Source organism: Colias philodice, chromosome 6 (assembly GCF_061535455.1).
Source record: "Colias philodice isolate Cphi_HAF_F1 chromosome 6, ilColPhil1 Martin Lab GWU primary, whole genome shotgun sequence".
NCBI classification, from domain to species: domain Eukaryota; kingdom Metazoa; phylum Arthropoda; class Insecta; order Lepidoptera; family Pieridae; genus Colias; species Colias philodice.
This window is the reverse complement of record NC_143091.1, coordinates 4876857-4899703: the sequence shown is the minus strand read 5'-3', so window position 1 is coordinate 4899703 and position 22847 is coordinate 4876857. Positions and strand designations below refer to the sequence as shown.

Below are 22847 nucleotides of genomic sequence, written 5' to 3'. Positions count from 1 at the left end.
TATAATTTATGTACCTACAATCATTTGCGTTTAACAAGTCCATAAAACACTTCAAGTTGTAATTTGTACTTCATAAGAGTCTTAAGTAGGTATAAGATGTTTTTTGTCATTTTCTGCACAGAAATCGATTTATCTAAAAATGAAGAATTTCCCATATCGGTCTCATTAATAAAATATGATTAAAAATCATACTTATAGTTCATAACTGTAACTCACTGCAATGAGTCCTGAAACTAGTAGGTATTGTATATATAGATTATAGGAACCTAGTTCTTTTAATTTCGAGCAACGAACAACTAGGTATATAATTAAAACTTAGCGTTAGTTTGACGACGCGGTTGGCGCAGTGCTAAAGTAACTGCCTACTGAGCCGACGGTCCCGGGTTCGATCCCCGGTCAGGGCAAATATTTGTGTGATGAACTCAATTATTTGTTCTTGGGTCTGGATGTTATTATAGCTATATATGTATTTATTAAATATTATATTTATCGTGGCCTAGTACCCACAACACAAGCCTTAATTGAGCTTACTGTGGGACTAGGTCGATTTGTGTAATAATGTCCTATAATATTATTTTAATATTTAGCTTTTTCTGAGTGTGAGGTGTAATTTTAGCAAACGTTTAAGGAATGCAAATAAAAACAAGAAATAAACAATCAAAAATAGTTTTATTCTCCTAAAAGTATACTAATGTTAGATTCCCTTTATTATAATAACCGAGATTGCACAACAGATGAAAATGGCACAATAAGTAAGGCACTAGGAATGTATAACATCACATTGGCATATAATTATTAAATTTATTTCTATTATTCATATTAATTCGTGCAGATTTATGCTACCTTAAGAAATTACGAGGCATTTCAAATTCAGTAGAGTAGAAAAATATTAAAAATTTAACTTCCTATAATTATATTCTCTAAAATATTTAACGATATCATTTTTTTTAGAACAATACAAAATTACTTATTTGCAGGATTTATATTCGTCTAAACTCACTAAAGTACCTTGAAAAATAAATATAAAAACATGCAAATGCACATATGCCAGAAATCGGATTGTAATAAAGCTTTTTATTCGAATAGGTGAATTAATTATTACCCTAAAAATAGATTTATTATAATGCTTATAATACATAGTAACATAAATTGAATGAAAACAAAAAATATCTAACCGCAATTCAAGAATACTTTGTATAATAATTACCAGCTGTACCTTACAGGCAATTTAACTAAGTTTCAAACTCCATACATATTTTTACATTTTTTTCTATACATTTTTGGTACATATACATAAAAATAGAAATAATACTATGCTACTTCCATTTATTTACTTACAACTAATGGTCTCATATTCCAGTTATAATAAGTTCGATATTTTGTTCTATTAATATTTTAAATAATCATACATAATAAAATTTAGTAAATTATAATAATACTTAAAATCTTGTTTGTCTTGGAGCATACCTATGGATAATGATAAATGAGACATTAATATTAATATCCTAAATTAATCTGTAATCAATAATTTAAATAAATGAATGAATTAATTAGATATTCGAAGATTTGAGAAGTGAACAAATCATAGGAATTTTTTACGATAGGTATTCATCTTCTTGAATATTTTAACAGAATTAGTAAGGTAAGTAATTGAATGAGATATGTAATAAGACAATTTAAGCCGACTATGTAGGGCTCATTTAAATGCGGAATGCTTTTCAATAAATATATAGGACGGAAGCATTAAGTACATCAAATAAGCAATTGACGCTGTATTAAATACAATTTTCATAAATTAATTCGTACTCTGGCCACATCACCTTCTCTCTTTTCATAGACAACTTTTTCACTACTGTATAATTTTTCCTGTATTGCAGCAAAAGATTGCCCTTTAGTTTCGGGAAGTAACATTAATATAAAAATAACACCACCGACAGACAACAAGGCAAAACACCAAAACGCTACGTAATTTCCTAAATTGTCGGCAATTACTTGATACAACTTAGTAACAGCAAATGTCATAATTGCCACGAATATCTGAATAATACATGTGGCTTTTGATTTGATGTTAGTGGGAAATATTTCCGACGTAATAGCGAAAGGCACTGTAGCTAAACCTATAGTATAAGAGAATATAAATATTGGTATCACAACGATAGGAATAAACCTTAAACTAACGATGTATTCACTATTCTCATGTTTCATAAAGAAATACGCGCCTATAATAATATTTGCTATACCGACTCCGCACGAAGACACCAATAGCAGTGGTTTCCTTCCTAATCTATCCACTAATTGGGATGATACAGCAGATGTTAGGAGTTGGACGGATCCAAATAGAATGCATGACTCCTGAGGACCTAATCCACCTTCGGCAGCTCCAAATATTTGTTCCGCATACGATATTATAGCTGTACTTCCACAAAACTGTTGAGTAAAATAGATTCCTAATAATATGATCAGTCCTTTTTTGTTTCCACCGACGGCGATAAGATCCTTCCACCGGCTCTTCTCCTTCATGTTTTCGTTGACGAGATGAGTCATGCTTTCGAGTTCTTCCATCATGTAGTCTCGACCTCTTAATTTCTTTAAGGATCTTTCAGCCAGATTGTTCTGTCCCGATTTGAGGAAATAGTACGGAGACTCAGGCATCGCACTAAATGTGACCACGAACAGAATTGGTATCGCGATGTTAAAGCTTGCCAGTCCCAGCATCGAGACGTATGGTCCAATGCAGTATTGTGACAGGATTCCAAACTGAAACACAAAATCAAATATTTTTATACAGGGCTAAGGTACATCCATCAAATGGGCTATGTTGAAATTTCTATTTTATATTCTTTATTCAGAAAATAAGCTGTTCGTTTTATGGTCTTCTACATGTATTGGAAGATTTTAAATGACATGCTAATTTTGTAATGGAGCAAATTGTATACTTTTTAATGCGATAAGGTATCTTTTTTGGACTTATTGCTCATTAATCGTTTTATTATACATCGTATTAGAATATTTCTGCATGATAATGAGATATTGAAACAATTCCAAACTAATCTTCAAATGTTGCTATTTTTCTTTTTCAATTGTCAACAATAGCTGTTTTATATGATGTTAAACTACTAATCATGGCAATTATTTGCCCATTTAAAACATTTACCTTAGACATGACTGTGATTAGAGTAGCCATGGCACCTCTCACTTCATTGGAGGCGATTTCACCAAGGTACATAGGCGCTGCGGTGTAAGCGATGCCGTAGCCGAGCCCTGATATGAGCCGAGCTGCGTATATGGTTGGCACATTGTTCGCCAGCATCACGAGGATCCAGCCAATTATATATGGTATCGCGGCGAGCAGAAGTGTTCTCTTTGTGCCTATCCTGTCGGCCAGGTACGACGCAGGGATCGGACTTACAGCTGAAATGTATAAATGTAATATTAAGTATTAATTTTTATGTGTTTTCTAAAGTAGATAGTTTTAGTCTGTCTGTAAAGCGGGTACCTGATACATATATATTAGAATAGTTATATCATCATTAGATTTGCATACGTAAATTCATTGGAAGACCTTCGTTTTAAATACTTCTGAATTATATGTACTTCCTATATGTAGTTACTAGATTTAATAATACAGTATTGCATAACTGATTGCGAAAATTGTATCGTAAAATTGCCGTTTCGATTGCTTTGTATCTAAGTGTTATTTTTAATATGATTTTCGTACTAGAATAATTTTACTCGTGTTACATTGTAAACGTATGCATAATTTTTTTTTCATCAGTAATATCTGGTTTCCCCGGTTGATTTAAAGATGATAATTGAATTTGACAACTGATATTTCAAGTTTGAAGCGCACACTAAATTTGGACAATGATCAGAGTTCATGGTGATTATTTTGTACATGTAGACTATTATGGGATTTCATGCAAGTATTCTTAATTACATACAATTACGTGAATACGTATTACGTAGACATAAGTGGAATATTATCAAACAACGTAATAAAGATATAGGTTGCAGATTTTTTAACTACATTGCGATCTAGAAAAATAAACACGTTTATTTGTATAACCAGTTTGTGGTTATAATAAATGACAAATATATTATAGGGTTCCCCATTGACTATTGTTATGTAATGATTAATATAATTTGCGAAAATTTGTATGGATGGATATATTGTAGGTATGTTTGTTACTCTTTCACGAAAATAATACTGGACGGATTTGGAAAAAAATTCACAATTAATAAAAGTTAAATCAGAAAAACACAAGCTAACGGGTTCGTCCGCGTGTGAATCTGCGCGGCACGGCTAGTTTCATGAAAAATATATATAGCCACAGGTATAAACGACGTCATCTGTCTGAATGGGACAAATTTAAACTATTTCGATCAAGTGACTCGACGGTGAAGATCAGATAATATATTTAAATCTTAATATATTTAGTCTGGGAAGTTTGGTTATGAGTGGTTAACTCAAAACTGTTTATTAATTTACTATTTAAATAAAGTTTAAATGTCGCTGATTAGGGTTTAAAAACACTGCGATTGACTTAATTTTTGAAGTGAAAACTTCTTTAGCGACGTTGAGCACTTTTTCTGTAATGGGTATAAAATCTTAAACTCGCGTCAGGACACGTGACCTGATCGAAAAAGCGTAAGACGGATACCATTCAAAAATATCAAACATGCTCAACGTTAATAATCAAGTTTTCACTTCTGCCGGCACTCCCGGAGTGCAACCCGTCTTTTTTTCTTACCATTTTCTGCCATTACGAAACTAGTATAGTTCTCTATAGACAGCGCGGTAGCTACCATTAAATAAGCATGTCGAAAATGTATCCAAAACACTATTTACCTGAAGCCAATATCATAAGAGAGGCGATCCATGAGCTCTGATCTGGCGTCGTTTCTATGGGGGAGTTCTTTGCTAGCAGCTTTGGGAGCGTCGGGGAGGTCCAGCCAACCGTCGTGCCGGCCGCCGCCGTGATCAGAGTCGCTGAAAAATACATCAAGATTCTTTAGTATATTTCCAACAAGTATACATTTTTGTAGTAGAATTAGTAATCATCTATACCAATATTATAACGCTGAAGAGTTTGTTTATTACCGCGCTAATCTCAGGATTTACGGGTAACATTTGAAAACTTATTTCACTGTTAGTGTCCTTTTATCAAGGAAGGCAATACCATCCCGCTAAGACCAACAGGAGCGGGGCAATGCGGGTAAAACCGCGGGGTACAGCTAGTAATGTAATATGAAGGCAGATTGACCAGTGATTTCGGAAATTTCTCCCTAAAGTACACGACCTAATAGACGACAATTAATTAGTTTAAGTATATTGTTTTCCTTAAACTTTATAGTACCTATACCTACGCTGTTGCTCTCTTTAATTTCAGTCACACTGTCTGAGGAGGTGAAATATATTCTTTTTTATACTCATTTTATTTTATGCACTTGGAATTGGTAAGTAATTGTAGAATATAAAGATATTCAAATGCCTTTTCATGGTATCAGCGTATGAATTTCTAACAAAGTAAACAGCATTACAATGGGTAGATATGTAATTATTTTGCATACAACAACCGCTACAAAAGATAATAATACTATGTATATCAATTTTATTAATATAATAGTTACAATAGCGTACACCAAAGTACATGTTTTAGGTAAACAGAGAAACAAAGGAATACGTGGTGTACTTTGTTTAGTATTGAAAACAGTACTATTCGTGTCTTGAATATAATTAAGAGAATACCTTATTTTGATAAATTGTATGATATCATAACATTTCTCAATAGCAAAATATATTGTTAGCGAACATAAAATACGTTATTTGTATTTCGTCTATTTATAGAGTTCAGTTAGAGGACAAAAAATAAAATGTTTTTCGAAAAATTGTGTAAGTCAGATTAACATTAAATATTAATATTATTATAATATTAATAATACAGTATACAGTACCTAATATCAAACTTCAGTCAATATTAATAGAATGATATGAAATTTTGAGCACAGGGTAGATCTGAGAATCAGTCAACATTGTCGACGACGACGACGATGACTATTTTTGTTGATGAAATTGCCAATAGTAGAAATTCCGACCAATCTCAATTTATGTTATTTAGAATTTTGCATCTTATTTGATCTGGAAAGATCTTATTGCGTCTTATACCAGTCGAATATATGGTTTATTTTAAGAAACATAAAAGGTAGATGTTATCTCTTACATTTGCATGTAATTTGCATTATACGCATCGTCTAACCCTTGATATTTGATCCTCTTTTATCTCGAAAACCAGAAGCGTAGCGTGCCTTGGCGGGGCCCCGTATAAAAATTTGTTTGGGGGCCCTCAGGAAGGGTAAAAATTTCTCATAAAAGCGCACGTTGGGGGCCCCCTTGGCGCGGGGGCCCCGTATAATTTATACGGCAGATACGGCGGTAGCTACGCCCCTGTCGAAAACATTAAACCTGTTACGAGAGACTTTTTAATGATTGCCTCATTGTATGAAAACATCTTGCTAAATATTATGAAATTTCGTATCGATTAGGTACTATATTATGATCTACGAGTGGTCCGCCCCGGTACATTCTTAGTATCCTATGTCCTTCTCCTGGCTCTAAACTACCTCCCTGCCAATTTCCAGCTAAATCGGTTCAGCCGTTCTTGAGTTATAAGTGGAGTAACTAACACGACTTTCTTTTATAGGTATAATATGTATATAGATTTTCTCTGTATGTACTATGCATTATTTGTTAGGTTGTTTTATTATAACATTCCTAATTAGGAGGATACATAGTGTAAGTTGTAACCGAGTAACTAACAAGTCTAGTCTATTCGCAATATTGCTTTCAATGTTTTCATTTTTTCTTATAAAATAAAACTTAATTCGAAATAGCAATTGCAGCAATGATAGGTGACATTCCAAAAGAAAATTTCTAAATCAATAAAAAACTTTCAATGTATTATTATGTACTTCAAATAATCTCAAAGTTGAAACGCAATCTTAAAGCGTCAACCTAGCTTCCACCCTTCACTATAATATGTGGTTCAACACGCACTCTGGTTATTAATTATTTAACATGATTATACGACAGTACAGGTCTATAATTTAACATTTCTAATAAGCTGCATATTCGAATGAATTATTAATTCATATTTTGTCAGAAAAATCTTTAAATATACCAAAGATATGAAGTGATTTGCCATTTCGTATTGTATTTATTTTTGTATAATGATGCTATTATCTGACTCATGTTATATCTCTTTTAATTTATTCAGCTGCGCTTTGTAATAATATCCAAATGAAGTATTTGTTCAAAAATACATAAACTATTTATTGTATCGATTTGGGAACGTGTTGTTGAAAATTTTAAAGAACTAACAGGAAAACTATGACAGAGAATGTTGGTTAGAAAGTTGGATGTTTTAAAAACTTAAATATGATGTACCTACAATTGAATTAGGGTTATACTTTTGTTCAATTAAATAAAGTTAAAGGAATGACGATGCATAAATCTGTGAGTAGTTCTGTAAAATTCTATTAAGATGTTCTATTCTATTCCATTTATTCAATTGAAATCGGTAACCTAGATGTGACAACAGAACCTAGATTCATTGCAACTAAACGTTTAAATAATTGCCAATTTTCACAACAAATGCTAATTCATTTAATTTTCAAATAGATGATAGACAGATCTCATTAGCACTTTATACTGTACTAGCTTTCCACCCGCGGTTTCGCCCGCGCAGTCAAAGAAAAACCCGCATATTTCCCGTTCCCGTGGGAATTCCGGGATAAAACCTATCCTATGTCCCGGGGTAAAAAGTAGCCTATGTCCTTTCTCGGGTATCAAAATATCTCTATACCAAATTTCACGCAAATTGGTTGAGTAGTTAAGGCGTGATTGAGTAACAGACAGACAGACAGAGTTACTTTCGCATTTATAATATTAGTATGGATTTTGAATTTTACTGTTAATTTTCAATTTTAAATCACACTCAGAGTAACTGCATATTTAGTAATCTGCGCAAAAAGTTTTGTATTCAAATTTAAGTCGAAAAGTAACTTGATTAAACTTCGCCCAAGTATACCTGAAAAGTGAAGTTTTGAGTTCAAGTTGGGAATAAAATGTAGCTCAATTCAATTTAAATCCTTTCACATTTTACGGTGCGCGGGTTACACAATACAGGAATGTTGCACAGGTTTTCAGTAACAGCATAGAATATATACTCTAACGCGATTGGAAGGTATACTGTATAGGTAGATATAACAAAAATCTTAATTCTATGGTTACAACCTGATGATGGAGCTTTTTGAATGTGTGCTAAATGCAATTCAATAACGTAGGTTTTATGAAGTAGGTACCAATATGTAGATACTGTTAGGTTTGGGTTTGGTTTGGGTACTCCATAATTAACTCGATTTATTCGTTATTAATTAATAACTCATTGATTTTAAAAATCAAATTATTGAAAAATGAATTGGGCATTCCTGGATGAAGGTACTATTGAAATTGTTGAAATAATTGTATATTAAAACACAACTTGTGGATGCTGATAAATTATCTTTATTTTTATAATACTTTATTACAAACTACATTGTGCGCACACGACATTACACCACGAATCACGGAGACAGGAGGAGGGCAAAGACAATTGCAGTTAACTGTGATACCATACATGATACAGACCTCGGAGCAATTAACAAATACAGACAATACAATAACCAAAATACAGATAATAATATTTGCCTATTACAACAGAAATAATAAATTTATTGTAGTTTAATTATTCCTAATTATTCCTGAATTAACTGGAATGAGTATAGAGGACTGTCCTGGGAAAACCTCAAATACTAAATATTAAATTTGTTACTATTTATATCGATTAATAGTATAGCCAATATATTTCCTTTTGAAGTTAAATTTTACATACAATATTGAAAATTGATAAACCAATTTACATGCAGAAGACGTATATTTTACCATGCGTTTCCTTAAACAGCAGCTGTCTTTATACGAGGTTATTCTAAGCTGTGTTGGCGGAAACTTCATTGATTTAGATAATTATTATCAAATGAAAAATAACATAAATAAACAATTTACATATGATTATCGCTCGGCCTATCATCTACATATCAGATAGGTTCAAAGGAGTTATAGATAACGATTAAAATATGGGACAAATTTATAGATAAGCAAAGAATCTGGATTTCTTAATAAGTACTCATTATTATGATATAATTAACTACCTACTATTAACGGCGAGACATAAATCATAAGATATCATAATATGAATAATGTCACCAACCACAGCATATATGTATAATAATACTACCATGGACGAAATGGTACTACATAATGTGTTATTTTTTATAATTACATATTTATTATTAATTAAACTGTAAGTCGATTTATAATATGTAGGTACTATTACAGTCTGAGCTTTATTTATACATATAAAGTAAAAATTGTATGTCATTCCAGACGGACTGTATCAGAATACACATGCCACAGATGCCATGAAATAAAATCTACAATAATAATAGTTAAAAAAAACTAAAAAACACGCTTTTAGTTCGGTTTTTTATAAAACGCGTGGTTTTTTTTTTTTAACTATTATTTATTTTATCAAATTAGTGTATTGTCATCGGTCCTAAATAAATCTACAAAGTTTGAACGAAATCTGGCCGTTTAAAGTTGGTCAAAATCGCGCCCAAAGAAGTCGGTTACAAACATACAAACATACAGGTGAAGCTAATATAAAGCGTGTAAAAAGATTAAAGGTTAAAAAGTCATGTTTTAGGTGATATATTAGCACATTCTATTTTAAATCAAGCTTAAATCCAATGAATAAGATCATAGTTTTATCATCCGCAGAATGTAAATTTTCAGTAGATGGACAAGGACTTAGTAATTAGACTTATTAACATTCCTTATCTAGTTAACCTCATTGCTAGGATTAGATTATTCATTTACCATTTCAATTTTATATCATTAACTATTTACTATTCATTTGATAAGATTATTGATTCTTAATATTTTCGAAATAAATCTACTGAAATCTATACAATTACCTAAGTAGGTACATTTAATTGAGTTGATTGTAATGTTTTCGATACTTTGGATTAAGTATAATCTATAATTATTAAACTTTTATAGAGGACCCAGGGGTTTTGGTTAACAATAAAATTAAAATGTTCATCATAATAAGAATATCAAATAAGTGGCGTGATGACGCGATAAAGTTTGCCTACCTCGAGTTGGGTGACTCATCAACGCATGACCTACATAACATATTTTTACATTTCATAAAATATTAATTGTCAAATTTGTAGGTATTCTGGTAACGTGCTATAAATAACAGGTTAAGAATATTTTTAGAAAACTACCTATATATTTCGGTCGTTCACAAAATTAACAAATAAAGTGTTAAACGAGTCTTTTGAGAATAATTGTAATGGTATTTCTTTTTCTTTCTCTTTATTCATCTAAATTTTGTCTGCTAGTAACTGAGCCAATTCTTTAAGACCCGAAATCAAATATTCATATACTTAATAAATATAGTTTGAAAAACTAAAAAACACGCTTGCAAGATAGATACAACTAAAAATAATTCTTAATCTAGGAATCAAGCAATAACCAATACATAGTATTTTTGTGAAAAAAGCGTTCTTTACAAAGCTATACAAACATACAAGCTAATAAAAGCGTGTTAAAAATGATTCAGGTAATAATTAGGAGGAAAAAAATATAGTAAAAATATCTATGAAAGAGATAATCATAACGGTACGATAAAATAAAAACATGACAACGCATTTTTTTTCCTTTTAGTTATTGTTGAGAGTTATTGGTGTGGTCATTTTTGCTGACTTCGTACAAGACAACAATAAATTAGATGAATTGCATTTTTATTGTATTGTACGTGATCTTTATAAGAATTTATTTTGTTATTTTGTCATTATTCGCAACCTGAATTCTAAACGCCGAATAGCAATAATAATACATCCATTAATCATACATTTAAACACATAATGAACATTTTAAGTATATTTTTTATTCGAGGGTCAAAAATTAAACATATTATACATATGTTTAAATAAATCATTTACAGAAAGAACAAACCAGGCATTATGCATTTTTTAAGATCAAAATAGTCTTCTATAAAAAACTCAAATTTGCATTAATTTACTGCGGAAAATCTATATTAGTTTTATCAATTTGAATAAAAACTTAAGTAGATTGTTGTGTTTGAGCTCAAATTTCGACATAATAGAATTATTTTAAAGATTATTTTTTATATTTATATTAGGTACATTATTTGTATACACTTATCATTTATTTCTACATTTATCATCGATGCAATTCCATTAGAATTTCTTAAATCGAAACAATAAAAAATATCTTCCTATGTAATATCTGATTATGTTTCCAGTCATATATTATTGAAAATGCAGGAAAATCTACGAAATACAGGTAGACTAAGTAATATGAAAATGTAAGTATATTTAGCCGCATTTCCTTTTTTAGAAGTTTAATTTTCGTTTATTTTGTCATTGGCTATTATTTAGCAAACGTATCATTTGTAAAGGCGATAATAGAGTATTCACGCGTAGTAAAACTGTTATCTGAGGAAATAAAATTTTAATTGTTGAAAATCCTAATGATGACATTAAAGTTTTTTGTTCGTAACACAAATGGACAAAATTCAAGTTCTGCAAGTCCAGTCTGGGAGCCGCATATATAATAAGTTAAGTGGTTATTTTATTGCTTTTACTCTTATAAATAAGTTAACAACATTTTTATTTATAACCTACTAGCTTTCCGCTCGTGGCTTCGCCCGCGATATCAAAGAAAAACCTGCATAGTTCCCGTTCCCGTGGGAATTCCGGGATGAGACCTATCCTATGTGTTAATCCAAGTTACCCTATTTATGTGTGCTAAATTTTATTATAATCGGTTCAGTATTATTTGCGTGAAAGAGTAACAAACATACATACATACACGTACACATACATCCATCCTCACAAACTTTCGTATTTATATAATACTAGATTTCCGCCCGCGGCTTCGCCCGCGTTTTCAAAGGAAAACCCGCATAGTTCCCGTTCCCGTGGGATTTCCGGGATAAAACCTATCCTATGTGTTAATCCAAGTTACCCTCTATATGTGTGCTAAATTTCATTGTAATCGGTTCAGTAGTTTTTACGTGAAAGAGTAACAAACATACATTACATACACATACACATACACATGCACATATAATTATTCATCCTTACAAACTTTCGTATTTAAAATATTGGTAGGATAGGATAGGATAGGATAATATATAGTCGACAAAATATTACAGCGTTGTGCCTATCATGGCATGTAATGTAACGTATTTCACAGTTACTAGTTAGCAACTCATTTATTGTGCTAATGATTAAACTGTATTGTGAAACAGTTTATATGACTATATAATTACTATAACAGTTCTCAGTGACGTTACAGTTAAACGGTTTTTATCATTGTTCACTTATCAAAATGTCATTATACGACTTGCTTATGTGGTTCAGTTCATAATTTGATTAGTCATTACCAGTATCGTTGCTGTTACAGGTCAAACAAGTTGCTTATTTATATCGAATAAACATAAACAAACATAAAAGCATACTTATATTAAAAAGCCGTTTATATTTAAACTAGCTGTTGCCCGCAGCTTCGCCTGCGTGGAAAAGATAAATTTTCATCGTACAAACTTTCATCCCCTATTTTACTCCTTTAGATTTTCTAAAATCCTTTCTTAGGGGACGCCTACGTCCTAACATCTACCTGCATGCCAAATTTCAGCCCGATACGTCCAGTGGTTTGGGCTGTGCGTTGATAGATCATTATATCAGTCACCTTTGAGTTTTATATATATAGATTTGCATGGTCTTGTAGCAATTTTCGTTAATAATATATTCAATTTCACACATTAAGTTAAACCCTTGTCACAGAATACTTAATACCTAGTAGCTAACGCTAGCTACCTATGTTTTATCTAATACATATCTAATATCTAATATTCTAATATATATTATAAGAGCTAGCGCGCACCACGACTTTATGCAGCGTGATTATTTTATCGCAGAAATACAACGTATGAGTTACTATGACAATGCGCGCACATGCGAATAAATAATCGCAGCGATTTTAAAATTGTGATTTGTCACATTTTGCTGCGACTGCTCGCGACGCGATTGTCGCGAAAATGAAATGCAGAATATGAAATTGTATGGTACCGCGCGCACTGCGATCATAAAATCGCACACTCGGGCCCGGCTGGCACTTCACTTGTGTTTCGTCTGTCCAACAGTAAACATCATAGTGTTATAGGTGTTGTTTGGTAAACATAAACTCAGTAATCTGTCAAAAGTTTGAATTTATTTATTTATTTAACACTTTATTGTGCAAGAAACAAATTAATATACATAAAGGTTACAATAATAAAAAAAAATAAAAAAGCACAAAGGGTGGCCTTTTGGCGGAATTTTCATTCTATAATAGCCAAAGAATTTTTTGGGATACATCCATATCAGAAATATATACCATACATGGAAGTTCATTGTATTTCTGATAAAAGAAACCTTTGACAATTTTATCTGCTGTAAAAGGATGAGTCTAATATTGACGAATTTTCTTTTTTTTTTATTCTTATCCTTCGAAGTAGTAAATAAAGACAAGCAACTTGTACGAAATCCATGATGAAAGTGAGTAATGATCACTATTAAATTATCGCTGTGCGCGCACCGTACTCTCTGCGATTTTCTACAGCGCGATTTTGAAATCGTGTCGCAAAAATTAAAATCGTGGTGCGTGCTTGGCCTAAAGGCGAAAGTTTGTAAGGATGTATGGATGTATGGATGTATGGATGTTTGTTACTCTTTCACGTAAAAACTACTGAACCGATTACAATGAAATTTAGCACACATATAGAGGGTAACTTGGATTAACACATAGGATAGTTTTTATCCCGGAAATCCCACGGGAACGGGAACTATGCGGGTTTTCCTTTGCAAACGCGGGCGAAGCCGCGGGCGGAAATCTTGTTATTATAATAATGTATTTATTCTCTAGAAGTAAACAAAATGTTTAATAACTGATTATTAAATTGATTGTAACAGTAGTTCATTCATTAGGTTGTAAATGGAAAAAATATTAAAGTTATTAAAAAAAAATGATAAGCGGCTTATTACTTGATACGAAAATAAGAATACATGATTGTGTTGGCAGCAAATAGTTTAAAATTATCCGAATTAAAAGTGTACCTTATTTATCTGGCTTAATATAAACTGTATGTAAAGTGACTAATCCCAATTTATATTTGAAATAAATTTGCTTGACTTGTGGCTGATGACACCAGGCCCTTGATAAGACTTATCCCCTTATGAAAATTGCGATTCCCTTTTATCAAAGTAGATTTGACAGTAGGTACATAGATGTATAAATAAAAAGAAAATGTAATCTGTAATTATTTTAATGTGTCATTACTGGGGAAAGTAGCTTCTTTTGATAGAATAGAGAATACATTACGCATAAATTATTTTTATATTCTGGAAATATTTACATGTAGGTATGTATCAAACTTAGCTTATGAGGACGAGCTATGAATAAAATTGCATTTTATTTCATAAAATAATAAAATATTGAATATATTATTTGAATATCGCAGTAAAGATACTTCCTCATTAGTTTTTATTTATATTCAGTGAAAAGGAAAACCTGAAAAACCACTGCAACTTTATAACACGTCTATCTTTATAGGATATCGTGTTTCATACACTTGGCTTGACAGAAACGCGTCGTCAACAAACAGGAAGTGCTAATATATTATATACATACATACTTAATATACATTAATACTTTGCCAGATAGAACGCGTTATTAGCGCGAGTGAGAGCGCTACCTGACGCCGAATTGTGTTGTACTACGCGGGAAGATACCATCAGAGCGTCGCGCCATGACGCGTGCAAAGTACGATTTCAATTTGACAAAGCCAATAGGGCGTAGTACAATACATTTCGGCGTCATAGCACAGTCATAGCGCGGCGGTTGTTTAGCGTTCTAACGCGCTCTAAGAACGCATTCTATCTGGCAAAGCCATTATGACACATTTGGTTGACACGCGAATTAATTGATTGCGAGGTTGATTACTATAATATCGCCTATAACCATAACGTTTAGGGAAGAAATTGGAAATCATTTTAATACGAATTCGATATCAAATAAATACATAAACGTGTTTGATTATTTATAACGTTACGAATCAAATTCGTCACTGCCTGTCTAGAACAAAAGTCATCAATAATATTTTTTTTGTATATTGTTTGTAACATAGGCTGATGGATTATAGCTGAATGGTAAAATATCTGCGGTCATTGAGAGTTTGCAGAGATAGGTAAATGATGTACCTATAGGTATGTGTCACAGGACTTTTAAGTAAGATTTTAAACTGTTTGCATCACTCAAAATATTGCTGTAATTATACTACACATTAAAAATATTTTTTTGTTACATTTAATGAGTTTTCATTGTAAATTCCCTTAATTATTAATGTGAAACTTTTATTACATCGTCTCAATTTTTTTGGTCTGTGTAGCGCATGTCGCGTGTATCGCGGCTGCCGGTATACCTACTCGGCAGCCGACCGACACGCGACATGCGCTACACAAAGCAGTGTTCGGAACCGTTCGAACAGTTTCACTTTTACCGTGGTTTCATAAAACCACACAACATTTTTTTTTATTTTATAATATCTAGCTAAGATAAAAAGGAAAGCAAAAATCTAGAAAATATACGTTGTTCAGAATTGTGAGCTTGGTTCTGTTTCAAGTGTTATTTGCAGGAAGGTCTTTTATTACCCGTTCTGATCAACAACTAATATTTTTCTGCGAAATCTAGAGAACTATTATTAAACGAAAAAAAGTAAAAACATAATATTAAAATGCAATGATTTCTTTGTAACTAGTTATTCTACGTACCTATATCAAAAGGTCTATGAATATTAAATATCTTTAGACAACTTAACATTAAAATTTTCTAGACAATAACAATATCTCAATCATGAATTATTTAACGATACCCATTCTTAAGGTCAGGTTTAATCGTAGTCGAACTTCAATATTAAATTGTTGTCAATTTGATTTCTTGTTTCTGAATATAAAATAGCATTTTAGTTAAAGAATAGAAATATTTACACATTTATTTTAGGATATTGACGAAAGAACTTTAATTCACATGAAGACATTTAGTAGTCAAGTCCAATGTAGCAATATTCTCCGAACATATGAACACGTCCTGAAAGAATCGATATTCATTCAAGAATTGCATTTAGTGATAGAAACTGAACACATGCTATCTATAATATACCCTTATCTGCTAGTTATTATCAGCTTTATTAAAAAAGATCAAACTGTTGTATAGCCCTTAACATTTTACCTAGGTACCTACATTATTTTCTCAAATGAGTTGATGACTATAATTATAAGCTTCCCTTATTTTGCTTCCGATGACTCTGAAGATGCATTTGAAAACTAGCAAGATCTCAGGAATCTAGCCGCTTAGTATCTAATGAATACGTGACAAACATATTCGTAGTTAGAAAGAAGGTGACGCATTAAACAATTAATGATGATAGGCCACTAATCACTATGCACTGACCACGCGAATTCTTGGGTTGTTTAAGCAATTTTCCTACAATGTACAATATAATAATTATCTATGTGCGGTGAATTCCATGGGGCGTTTTAATTGATACGTCGTTAATAATCCATAATACCAGCAGTTAATTACAGACGGCGACATTATTTTATCATAGTGTATTGAGTAGCTTATATCAGACGTACTCATACATAAACCTTATGACAATACAACCCGTGGATTATAATACAATTTACGTATTTTTTTATATTGTAAAAGAAAGACAGTGGTAACTAAAAAAAAAATTTCTTGTCAGTTAGTATAGGTAAGCAACGCAATTTGTTTGGGTTATGAATTATGATCATAGATCATTAAATCACGTTCAAAGAAAATAATCTGACTAAATAGTAAATACCGAGTGTATATACTTTTTAGTATAAAACTTTTTCTGCATAAGTAATCGGATTTCACATAAAACAAGGTGTGAATGTGTTGACGATTTTGATGATACCAGCAAACAATAAACAATTCTCAGAATAGCAATCTTATATATAAAATTCTCGTGTCACAATGTTAGTCTGCATACTCCTCCGAAACGGGTGGACCGATTCTCATGAAATTTTCTGTGCATATCGGGTAAGTCTGAGAATCGGCCAACATCTATTTTTCATATGTACCACGGGCGAAGCCGGGGCGGGCCGCTAGTAGACTTATAAATATTAAACGTTCATATAAAAATTTATACTTCGCAGAATAAACTTTTTTGCCAAACGTTCTAGAAATAACGGTTGGCCTAAGACCTAATATTATGCAATAGCGATACATTTTGTTTGGAATTTTCAAAGGGGCCCCATCACCCATGGTTAGTAGTAGTGATTAAAAATAATTAAGATCAATTGTATGCATCTAAAGAATCCCAACTATTCATTCGTATATTACGCACCGTATGCTTTACATTTTACAATAACAATTTATTATTCTGTGTAAGATTAACTACTTTATAAAATACTTTGTACTATGACGTATGGCATTCATAATTAAGATATATAATAAATGCGAAAGTAACCCTATTTGTTTTGTATGTTGCGTTTTCCCTGTCATGCCTGAACTGCCGACATTCTTGCTGGTGTTTTATGTATAGCCTAATAGAATCTTCGATAAGGACTCTTTCTACGAAGAGAAAAAGTTGTCAGTGGTGAAATAGGGAATAGAAATATCTAGCACGACCAGCTGTCGCCTGATAATAATTTGAAATGCAAGTGAACATAGATGCAAAAAAATAGTTTCATATCATTAGATTTAATTTACAAATATGTATTAAAAAAATAAGAAAGGAACGTAGTAACTAAGTGGTGGCATAGGTAAAGGTATTTATTTACAAAACTCACACAAGTTAAATGATTAATTTGTTCGTGAGTAGCCAACATCAACTAGCAGTTTCGTGACCTAACAACAGCTGTTGACAGGTGTCAAAATGAGGCGCGGTTCAGATTGATTTTTATGAACTCGGGTTATCTATTCAATCCGAGATAGAGAAGTTATCACAGATTTCTGTGATAACTTCTCTATCTCGTTGTACAACTTGTATTATCTTTTCAGTATACTATTGCCAAAATCATTACAACATTGCACAATTTTTTTAATCTGTAGTAATGGCGTTTGGTTGTTGGAAGTTTGTTCTATTTGCGCAACACTATATATTATTTTTAACCTAATTTTATTCCGAGTTCTCGGTATAACACTTAGATTCTTTTCATTCACAATTAGGTTATATGGCGATTGCAACGGGACTAATCAAAAAGGAATGCTGCTGTCACGGCTCGGGTTTAGTCTAATAAAGTAGTTTAAGGTGATGAATTAATTTTTCGAACATTTACGGCCCTTTTCAAACCTTCGTAATTTTTATATTATTAAAGTTATCGTGATGAAAATTCTTGACAAGAAAGTTCAATAGTAACACAATACGTCTACCGTTTTAGAAACATGATTCCATGATATTTTCTCGATAGAAAAAAAATACAAAGCTATCATTGTTATTTTTTTTTAATCTCTGGCATCTTCAAAATAACAAACGTTAAGTTACGACTTTTTGGATATTAACTATAAAATATACAACCTATACGTCTACCGTGTTAGAATTTTGAAATATGCGATGGTTTTGAAATAAACAAGAAATACTTGAAATTAGCGCGCGACCAGCCAATATAGCGAGAGCCGCCCTGTACCTTCCTACCCCGATCGCTGCACGAGTCATTCCCGCTACGGCCGTCACACGGGGAACTTGTGTCGCTCGCGCAATCGTAAAAAAGGGTGACAACACGATAAGACAAAATGAGACAAATGGGGACAATAAAGAAAATAAGAAGAAGAAACATAAAGGTTGGAGGAAAAAGAATGCTTACAATTGGAACAAATTAATGAAGTAAGTTGGTTTTATTTTAAATTTGATGATAATTGTATTATAGACGATGTTTGATATGTACCCCTGTTTTAAGTACATAACGAATGTGTAAGATTTTTTCATTTATAGTATAAATAATCTGTTCAGAAATCCGGAATCCAGAAGGAAAATAAACCCACTGATTGTTCACAATGTGAATCCACTCCTTCGTAAGTACCTTTATTCAGTCAAAAATGTATGTTATCAAAGCTCTACTGGTTTTATCGCATGATTCCATTTTTAGCAAAAAGCAACAAAGTGCAAAGAAATAAAAAATCATGGTGAACTTAGTGGAAGTATGGCGGACATAATATGGAACAGGAGCTCATTGGAGTAGTATTATATTTAAAAAAATACGAAATAATTTCAAGAATTACATTTCTTAGAAGGTGGTAGATAAGTATGTTGTATAAAGAATTTGATGTTGATATTTATTTCATTTATACTTACTACACCTGTGCGGGAAATTGCTTAGTAATAAAACAGGTTTATATTCATATTTACATAGTAATGTGAGTTTTCATTTCGAAAAATTTTGTGTAAGTATATTAAATTGAGTTCCTGGGTGATCTGGAAACACAATTGGGCCCGGAAGATGGCGCTGCAGTCACTCCTCCTAATGACATGAACCGATTTGGATGAATATTTGTGTGCACATTTCATTTTTGTGGGATGATTGGTTGATTCGCTTTCACATTAGCTAATATTATGTATTTTTGTTGTTAGAAAGTAAACTTAATTTAATGTTTATAATACATTATTATTGGTATAAATAAGCCAGTGTTCGTCTCACATTGCTGTACCTGCCTACCTACCCTACCAGGGCCTAACTTTGTTCTGGCTATTTTATTTTGATTATTTGTAATGAATAATTACAATTATAATAGAGTGCAAAAAATAAATACATGCGTCAATATATTTTGTGTTTTTTTTAAACAATTTTTTTATTTAAAAAAATATCATTCCGACCGCGGCTTTGCCCGCGTGGAATTAGATTATATCGTGAATCCTGTCTTATCCCACAGAAGTGTTCAGTTCGGATAAAAAGTATCCTATGTGTAAATCCCGGCAATTAGCTATATTTTATCAAAATTGGTAATGTAGTCTTGACGTGATTAAGTAACAACTAACAAAAAAATATACAAATTAACATCCAAAGTTTCGCATCAGTTTTACTGTATTAGTGATATCTTCCACTCTTGACTTTGACTGAGAAGAATTAGGGTTTATAACTTCTTTCAGAAATATTACCTTTCATTTCTGGGCATGACGTAATATCTACGTCAGCATCAAATTCTATCTAAATCCATTCAGTAGTCCGCGTTATTGAGTACCATTTCATTTTTTCAGAGTAACAATATTTTTTGTTATTTTAAAGATTATTTATAACCTGTATTATTTTGTAATAAAGTAAACATTACGAAATAATAATAATTATTAATAATGTCTAAGTAGTTGTTAAAAAGAAGATTATTTGTTTATAAGCAAGAAAATAAAACCAATAAATCAACAATTAAATATATGTATAAGAATATTATAACTGTATGACGACTCCATACATGTTTGTACCGAGTCGGCCAGCGGCAGCGCGGCGAGATTGCAAGAATGACTTCGCGCACACCCGCGTTCGCGATAGCGAGCTATTAGACTCCGCCCGCCAAGCAGTAGATTTTTTTTGTGTATCGTCTTAATTACGAGCGCGGCTCTGGAACATTCTAGGATAATCCTATTTTCTACGTTCTTAGTACAGTATTTTTCTATTTATTCCACAAAAGTTGATTGGTTATCAATTATTCTTCACGTTTACATACTGTATTTAAAAATTTTAACTAACAATTTGATTTATATGAACGAAGACATCGAGATGAGGCCAAAAGATAAGAAGATAGTGTATTCTGGATAGGTACGTGAACGGCATTAATGCGTACACTAATTTTAAATTCATATCGAACTTATTGAATATAAATTTTTGTTTGGATTTCATTTTAAATTTAAATACATTTACGTATATACTCTTATATACGTATATACTGACCCATTCGAATATGGTATAAATAATGTTTTATTCACCATTTTCCTCTGAAACTTACTTTACTGGCCATTTTCCTACCATATTTGTAAAAGTCGCATTTTATTTCAAAAGTATTTGATCTGGCTAAGTTTCTCATTAATCAACTAATAACATTTCTATAAATACTATTTATAAGACACAAAATACGTTTTGATGGTTGGTACTGCGATCCTAGAAGGATAGCAGAGAAAATATTTGACATGGGTAGGTAATGTAAGAAAATTGCAATGTGTACTCTATACCAAGTAAAAAAGTATCGAAGAAGTGTTACCTATTATTATCTACATTAGATACACTTCTACGAATCAACAAGGTAAGTATATCAAATTTAGAAAATTATTTAACTAAACATAATTTAAAATATATGAAAATGTATTAAAAACACTCATTTAACGATATCAAAAGGATAAAGTTGACTGACTAAAATACTTACATAAAATAAATTATGATAGGTACTACACAACATTTTTATCGGACTGTTTCAACTAACAGTAACGGTTTCAATTGAATATTTTCAAAATGTAAATTGGTAAGTGGGTAGATAATTAATTCGTTTAGCGGTTGAATAAATATACGTAATGATTGCGCAACCAATTAGTATAATATGGCTATTATATTTAAATTGGGCATATTAGATCACATTGTTCAATAATCAAATTTACAAACGGTTTATGTGTATTTCACGGATATCGATCACACAAGACTATCGAAGAATTAAATCGAGAGTCGATACCGCTCATTAATTTATTCAAATTATAATTCAAAGCCAAACTATATTGTAACAAAAATAAACTTGTATCTAGACAAGCTTAGGCGTTACTCACAATACATTATAAACACGCCAAGTTTTACAATTTATGCAGTGTTGCTCGTACGGAAAAACAACTGTTTACATTATAAATGAATATTAAAAATGTAATAAAATTACTCACCACTGAGTGCAGTGACATATTCCCTCCATTTGCGGCTGATTATCATTGTTAATATTCACACAATTTCTTGTAAAAAACATTTATGAATGTTCTGTGCCGGCAATACAGTCCATGTGGGCGAACACTGTGTCCGTATTGTGTTATGTTTTGGAAACGAGTATCTTCGTTCTAATATTAGATCCCCACGTGCTATTCGCGTTTCGGCGTGATCGTGAATGGTAACTGATCGCTGCTCGTGTTTATGCGGAATGAATTCTCATTTTGTTGACGGTTTCAGCTGTCAATATTTGCTAGCAGACGGCCGCTGCGGGGCGCCGCGAGCGTGTCTGTGCGCCGCCACAGATAAAACCACGCTGTATTTTGCGTTATCATTTATTGCGATCTGGTCAAAGAGACTGATAACGTCAGAGCAGAGCCCCATAGTCAAAGCACATCGGTTCATTTTATGTTAATCTTGCGAAAGAAATGTAACTGACTTTTTCCAAGTTGTTAACCTTTACCCATGTTTGCATTTCAAGGCACCATATCATTTTCTCATGCGAGCAGTTGTTTCTGGGACAATTAACAACGTATTAAGTAGGTCTATGTCAGAACCTTGATCATTTGTTTAATCAATAATGTGAACTCTGAATGGGTATTTAAGGATACTAGGACGTTTATTACCATAAATGACATGGGTAATACTTGTAATAATTTTAGTTCCAGTGTACCTACCTCCAATTAAAAAATACTAGTAATTTTTTTACA

General features: G+C 32.0%; 1 protein-coding gene and 1 long non-coding RNA gene across 2 annotated transcripts in view; one reads left to right on the top strand and one right to left on the bottom strand.

The window, feature by feature from the left end:
- Positions 1-20745, top strand: part of LOC149487659 (uncharacterized) — a 64605-nt gene extending 43860 nt beyond the window's left edge. Inside the window, exons 2-4 of the long non-coding RNA XR_016315735.1 lie at positions 18498-19079; positions 19206-19267; positions 19342-20745. This is a non-coding gene — a long non-coding RNA (uncharacterized LOC149487659). The remainder of the gene's footprint in view (positions 1-18497; positions 19080-19205; positions 19268-19341) is intronic.
- On the bottom strand, positions 651-22431 carry LOC149487658 (facilitated trehalose transporter Tret1-like). Its single transcript, XM_089696292.1, has 4 exons — positions 22101-22431; positions 4850-4990; positions 3155-3411; positions 651-2757 (listed from the first exon to the last, which is right to left on the bottom strand). Exons 1-4 carry the CDS (start codon positions 22144-22146, stop codon positions 1789-1791), a joined length of 1413 nt encoding a protein of 470 aa, XP_089552418.1. The 5' UTR covers positions 22147-22431; the 3' UTR covers positions 651-1788.
- Positions 22432-22847: the final 416 nt, after the last annotated feature.